General features: G+C 38.8%; 1 protein-coding gene across 1 annotated transcript in view; it reads left to right on the top strand.

Moving 5' to 3' along the window:
* Positions 1 to 3,615: 3,615 nt before the first annotated feature.
* SEMA3D (semaphorin 3D) overlaps positions 3,616 to 7,646 on the top strand; it is a 224,868-nt gene continuing 220,837 nt past the window's right edge. The window contains exon 1 of the mRNA XM_007945255.1: positions 3,616 to 3,766. Coding sequence (XP_007943446.1) covers positions 3,616 to 3,766 — 151 coding nt within the window. The remainder of the gene's footprint in view (positions 3,767 to 7,646) is intronic.

Genomic DNA, 7,646 nt, shown 5'->3' with positions numbered 1-7,646 from the left:
TTTTTTTGGCCTGAAATAGAAGCCCTGGTGTCACAGTGGTTATAGTCTGCTAACCAAAAAAGGTTGGCAGTTCAAACCCACCAGCAGATCCACAGGAGAAAGATGTGGCAGTCTGCTTCCGTAAAGATTTACAGCCTTGGAAACCCAATGAGGAAGTTCTACCCTGTCCTATCAGGTTACTATGAGTCAGAATAGGCTTGGCAGAAAGGGGTTTGGTTTGGCTTGGGTTCCTCCAATAAATCTTTTGATGAGTTACCATCTACCTAATGCCTTCTGGACTTTTTCTATTCATTGGAGAAATGGCACAAGACCTTCTTGAATGCTAGATTATGAATGTGGATCCCTGATTTAGTGGAATAGTTTATAAAAACTTCTCATAATCAGAACACTCCCTATTGGCTCCACACCTGAAGATTCCCAGGAGTGCTGTTTGTCCCAATGAACATCTGGAATAGATCACATGCAGTTAATTGGCTCCAGGTTGGGCTTGTTATAGACAGTAGCATGCAATATAACCTATGCAATTCACTAAATCCGCCACTTTGGGTTAAATCACACCTACTTCTCTATGTAATTCCTCCCAGATGGAGGACACACATACTTTGCATACATGTGCACAACACACACACATACATACACACACCTCCTGAAAGATAGCACAATGTCAATAGATTAGTGAAGACGATATTAGCAACACATTTAACCCATAAATACCTCAGTGAGAAGATTAACTCTTTAATTTAAAGGATTGCTGGAGAGAAAAAGAAATACTCCGGAGCAGCAGATTATAGAGAGTGATTGTTTTATAGTTGAAAAACATTTAAAGTTTAAAAAAAAAAATCCAGCAGTTGCAAGATTTTTGTTTTGTTTTGTTTTGCTCCTCCCCCAACTCTTAGCATATGTTTCAGCACGTGTAAGCACTTATCAGAACGTCTTACTGGTAAAGAAAGCAGTGCTTTGATTTTTAACTTATTTAACAATATTAATGAGTTAGGTTACAAGGAACAGTATGACTACTGTTCTTTGAAAACCAAAACATCAATCTTCTTAACTTATGGCGTTGGAGGCACAGGGCATGTCTTAGCGATTAATGACCAGTTGGAGGAGTAGATAACTCAATACACAGCTAAGGGCCATTAACCCCAACTTGTCATTAATTCCCAGGAAATGTCCTGTACTGAGGTCATTATTGGTAATAAAATGCACATATGGAAAGTTCCCTCTTTTGCCTGTGTACATAAATGTACATTCACATTATATGTATGTTACACGTCATGAAAAAGTAGTATTTTATATGTGCAGAAGTTCAGAATAACTAAGCCAACTGTGAAATTTAATTTAATGTAATTTAATATACTAAATCTCTACATTCAATTTACCTTCTACTGTCTCAGGGAATAGGAGTAGGAGGAGAATACATAGTTGTGTGTCAAGGAATAGTGAAGAAACAGGGAAGCACTGATGAATGTGGCTGGAACTAGCACATATGTAATAATCATGTTGAAAAGGCACTATGAAGTTAGGGTGTTGTTTGAATCATAATATATTGTTGTTGTTGTTGTTATGTGCCGTCGAGTCAAACCTGACTCATAGCGACCCCTCCTTGGGTTTCTGAGGCAGTATCACTACGGAAGTAGGATTGCCCAACCTTCCTTCCAAGGAGTGGCTGGTGGGTTTGAACCGCCAGCCATCTGGTTAGCAGGCAAGTGTCTTAGCCACTATGCTACCAGAGCTCCCCAGAATATATTAGGTACCAGAAAAAACGTGAAGCAAATTTAAGAGTTGGATCAAGTTCCCTTTTGGTATCTTGTCTTTTCCATTCCACTAGATTATGCTATACTCCTCCTCCCTTTTCCTCATTGGCATCTAACCAAGTCCAGCATGCTACCTACCTTGCTTTTCAGGCACCCTTAACCAGATATCACTGTTTTCTGGAACTGTCTCCTTTTGACTCCCTTAGAAGTCAGCCTTGTAAGATTTTTTTTCTGTGAGCTGGTGCTTGGGAAGACAGCAGGAACAGAGGGAAGGAAGAGAAGCTCAAGTCTCCATCAAGAATTTAAAATCACTTAAATAATACCAAAAGGATTAGGTACTCTAACCAAAATCATTCCATTTTAAGGCTAAAACTTGAATCTCAGGCCCCTCCCCAGGAAGTTAGATGGGTAAAAAGTTAGAAGTAAGAAGGTAGACTCTAGCTAGAGTCCCTACCAAATGTGATTTGATTCATCCCTGTGTGAGCTTGGGTGAACTATTTCATTGTGTACTTCAGTTTCTTCATAAAAGAATTAGAATAATAGTAATTGCCTACCTTTTATAGTTCTCATTAGAATGACATGATTTACCCGATGGAAAACACTTAAAAATTATCTGGTGCATATTGTTTTTGTTATTGTTGTTGTTACATGCTGTCAAGTCAGACCCAACTCATACCGACCCCTCCTTAGGTTTCCAAGATGGTATCACTGTGGAAGTAGATTGCCCAAGCTTCCTTCTGAGGAGTTGTTGGTGGGTTTGAACCATCAGCCTTCTGGTTAGCAGTCAAGTGTACCTTAGGCACTATGCTACCAGAGCTCCTGTTTTTGTTATTAGCTGCTTTCAAGTCATCCCCTGATTCATGAAGACCTCATGCGTGATAGAGTTGGACCATTGTGATTCCTAGGATTTTCATTGGTTGTTTTTTCAAATGTAGCTCATCAGTGCTTCCTTCCTAATGTGTCTTAACTTGGAAGCTCACTGACTTTTAGTCAGTATCATAGCAACACACAGCCCTCCACTGAGAGAAGAGTGGTGGCTGCATTTGATGCACATTGACCAGGACAAGTACTCAATAAATATAATTTGTAATTACTATTATTGAGATTAGTTTCAAAATATGTGACTTTTTAATTACTCCATGTCTTAACTAAGGCAGCCTATTTATAGTAAGTTAGTTTATAAGCACCTCCTTCCTTCTTATAAACATGAATTTTTAGTTTGTTCTTCCATTCAGCAGCACCCTGTGTGGAATAGTATAGGTTGAGGGTAATATGTGTACTTTTCTGGGCCTCACATCTCTACTTGTGGCTCTGATATGATCAAGTCCAATACTCCCAATTTTTGGTAGACTTTTTTCTTTTTCTTTCTCCTGTGTCTATTATGTCAGACACAAGAGAGGAATTCCCTCAGAGTAATAATTTTGGACTGTTTGCTTTTGTTTTGGGATCTTTTCCTTGGTGGTGATATGGGGTAAGAAGAGTAGGATTCTAACCAGTATTTTCATATAACCAAATAATTCATCCTGAGGTGTTACAGAAAGAGTTGGTAATTGTCATTAAACAAAAACTTTACTAATAAAATGAAGGCTAATTAACATTAATAGCTTAATTTTTAGTGGTTCAAACATTTCTATGCCTGATTAAATTCAGTCCCAAATTTCTTATAGTCAGTTCTGAGTCACTTTGCTTTCAATAGTTTTGTCAGATAAAAACAAGAAGAGGAGATATTATGTTTAAAACTCTGCATATATTCCAGAAATTAAAATTTAGTAAACCTAGAAAATCCACAAAATACTATGTTAATAGCTCTTTTCTTGTTTTTTAGATTAAACTAACACTGAAAGAGAGCCTTGTTTTCATCATGAATGCCATGAAAGAAAAAGTCCTAAAGTCCAGTAGCCAAGATTTTCACCTTTTTCCTGCCTTGATGATGTTAAGCATGGTGATGCTGTTTCTTCCAGTTACTGGAACTTCTAAGCAAAATATTCCACGCCTCAAGCTAACCTACAAAGGTAAATATGTACATATTTTTCAGATTGTTTATTAACATTTCCATTTTTTTTATCTGCTGTACTTCTTTTATTTAGAAAGGCTTGTTGACTTCAGTGAAATGTATATAGTATTGGCATTTGTTAATAAAAGTATTACTAGAGAACACAAAGTTCAGTTATTTATTGTATTTGTGATGGAAAAAAGATACCAAGACTATTATGTCCACTTTTCAGCTCAGTATTTATAATGATCAACTACTGACTAATGTAATTAGAAAATCCAGTGTGCAAGTTGTGATCAGTTTTAGATTAAAACCAATAACCCCTCAAAATAGGAAAGCGTTAACTAATTCCCATAATTAGTACTAATTAGTTTATCCCTAGATACAGAGGATTTATTTTAATCAAACTAGGTTATCTTCAAACAATTTCTAACACACAAGTATATCTTTAAGGTTTCAAGTATATATATGCATTTATTATAGAACAAAAGTATATGAAGGCCTAACATATAAAGAGATGAAAATGCAGTTTGCATCTCATATCCTCTTTTTTTTTTTGGCCAAGGTTTATGGCCAAAGATTTATTTCCTTTTATTTTTCTTTTCTATGATGTTCTCTTTGATTTCACTAATAATTTACATAGTGAGAGGAATGTAGGAAGAATCAGACATCAGACTCTTTTAGTCTAAATGTGGCAGGTAAAAATTATATGCTGGCAGTTTTACTGTTCTTTGATCTTTAAGAAAACTTACTTTCAGCCCAAATTAAATGTCAATAATGAGAGCTAATTTGATGGCAAATATAAATGGAATTAGTACATCATACGTATTACACTTTCATATGCTGGTATTTATTTGGAATTTATATTTAAAAAAAAAAAACACAAACAACACTTGCTGCCATCAGTCGATTCTGACTCATAGCAACCCCCATTGTGTTTCTAAGGTAGTAAATCTTTACAGTCGGTCTTTACAATATGTCTTTACAGCATGTTTGCCCTCACAGGAATAAGCCTTAGGCTGTTGATAGTGATTCTGTTTGCTCCCTATATGGCTGAAGGAGGCAGAAGAAGCCAACTCCATGCCCTTTTTGCATCTTCCTTCCACACAGCAGCTAGTGGGTTTCAACCACCCACCTTCTGGTTAGTAGTCAAATGCTTTAGGCACTGTACCAACAAAGCTCCTTTGTATCTCAAGTAGTAAAGATTTGAGGGAACTTGGATTATCTTTCAATTTGTACATTGTTACATGTGTAGAAATCTTTAATGGAAGTATATTATTAGTAACCAAGGATAAGATTTTATCTGTTGTTGTTGCTGTTGTTGTTACCTGCTGTGGAGTCCTCTCATAGCGACCCCTCCTTGGGTTAACAAGGCAGTATCACTACGGAAGTAGATTGCCCCATCTTCCTTCCAAGGAGTGGCTGGTGGATTTGAACCTCCAGCCTTCTGGTTAGCAGTCAAGTGCCTTAAGCACTATGCTACCAGAGATTTTATCTAGGAATATTGATTTCATTATGAAATATAATTGATCAATAATTAAGAATAAAAAGCTTTATCTGAGCACAATCCTGTTCTTAATCATAAGTTGCTCCAATTTTCCAACATTTGTCCAAATTTTTCTTGTTTCAAATGAACAGTAACACCTATGGTAAGGTATGTTGTTCTTGTTATGTGCCGTCAAGTCGGACCCAACTCATAGCCACCCCTCCTTGGGTTTCCGAGGTTTCTGTATAATCTACTGAAGTAGATTGCCCAACCTTCTTTCCAAGGAGTGGCTGGTGGGTTTGAACCACCAGCCTTCTGGTTAGCAGTCAAAGTGCCTTAGGCACTATGCTACCAGAGCTCCTATGGTAAGGTATAGGCTTCATATAAAAAAGCAAATTCAAGGCATCTGCCCATGTCAAAGCAGCTAGTACTGGACTATACCTTCCGCCATCGGAGGCATAGTAAGGTTTGGCAAGTATGGCACGTGGCCTGGAAGTCATTTGAAGAGGGGGTGCTACTGAGCACATTCTATTAACTATCGCAATTTCCATTGCCAGCTATGAGAGATCATTCAGCATATTAAAACTAATACTTTCGTATTTGAAAGCCTCCATGGATCAAGGGAAACCATGTGTGATCTTGCTCTGCTGGGTCTAGAAAGAGAAGAAACTGAAAGGAAAAAAAAAATGACTTTGAGCACATGATAGACTAGTTTGCATCAGTGAAAGCAAGGAAGGTGCAGTTGTAATTTTCATGTAGTGTTATAATGTGCTAAGGGAAAGATTAACAAGTTTTACTTGCATTTTTGAGCTGATAATATGGTAAAGTTATTTGAAAGGTGAGTGTCAGATGTTTGGACAGGGACACAACTTCAATGCTTGACATAGGAGTTATTTTTTCATAGTGTCAATGAGCAAAGAGAAGTTTCTGTTAAGACTAAAACAATTATTGAAGGAACAGCACAATCCAGATTGGGCAGTACTTTGTGAGGACTCGCAAAAGTATTCTGACAAATGTTATTTTTCACACAATTTAAGTACATAAAATCGAGGAACTTACAAGGAAAAAAAAAATTTGATGGGTTGGCATTTCCAAAATCATGTTCTGATAGACATTCCAAACTAAACCGAACTCCCTGCCATGGAGTTGGATCAGACTCACAGAGACCCCTCTTTGGGTTTCTGAGGCAGTATCACTATGTAAGTAGATTGCCCAACCTTCCTTCTGAGGAGTGGCTGGTGGGTTTGAACTGCCAGGCTTCTGGTTAGCACTCAAATGCCTTAGGCACTACTCCACCAGAACTCCTTAATAGATGATGCTGAAATCCTGAAAGCATGGTTTGGTTACTCATAAAGTTTGTGGCAGTTGAAACCTTGTTAATCAATGCATAGTTCAGGGGCCAGCCTGAAAGAATATCCTTCCCCAGATCACACTGTGACAGGAAAGTGGAGGGGTGAGATCCCACCCTCACTCCACCCCCACCCCACCTCCCCCCCACCTCCCTCCACTCCCACCCCCCACAGGCTTCCTGAGGTATACTGGCTTGTGGACTTCCAAAGTTAACTCAGAATAAGCAATAAATAAACCACAAAAATGGGTCCAGACTGCATCTTTGGCAGAAGCCTCTCCTTATGCCAAGCACCTAGTTCTTATGAGCTCCTTCACAGTACACATGCCTCTGTCTGCCATAAACAAGATGTAAAAGTGGATAAAAGTTTCAGACATCAGACAACAAGCAGTAGGAATGTGATACCTAAGAGAAGGAAACCACCAGGTAAGATTGCAAGACATGTAGAAACAGGAGGTTGGTGAGCTGAGCAGAGATATTGGAGGTCAAAGAGGGCTGAGATATATGGGTTCTAAACAGCCAGAATGAAAAAACTTCACTGAAGACTTTAGACACTCAGTTGACACCCAGAAAGGTTACACTTTAAAACTAGGTCTGTCTACTCTATCCCTAAAAGATACTATAAACTACCTCAACTTACTGCTGTTGAGTCGGATCTGACTCATAGCAACCCCTCTTTGGGTTTCCGAGGTAGTATCACTACAGAAGTAGATTGCTCAATCTTCCTTCCGAGGAGTGGCTGGTGGGATTGAACCTCCAGCCTTCTGGTTAGCAGTCAAATGCCTTAGGCACTGTGCCACCAGAGCTCCTAAAAGATACTATGTTGTTGTTGTTGTTAAGTGCCGTGGAGTCGTTTCCGACTCATAGCGACCTCATGCACAGCAGAACGAAACACTGCCAGATCCCGCGCAAGCCCCACAATCCCTGCTATACTCAAGCCCATCATCGCAGCCACTGTATCAATCCATCTCCCTGAAGGCCTCCCCCTCTTTCGTCGACCCTCCACCCTACCAAGCATGACATCCTTCTCCAGGGAATGGTCCCTTCTTACAACATGACCAAAAT

Source organism: Orycteropus afer, unplaced genomic scaffold, assembly GCF_000298275.1.
Source record: "Orycteropus afer afer isolate SDZICR_OR568_19922 unplaced genomic scaffold, OryAfe1.0 scaffold00007, whole genome shotgun sequence".
NCBI lineage: Eukaryota > Metazoa > Chordata > Mammalia > Tubulidentata > Orycteropodidae > Orycteropus > Orycteropus afer.
This window is presented reverse-complemented; position numbering and strand designations above follow the sequence as displayed.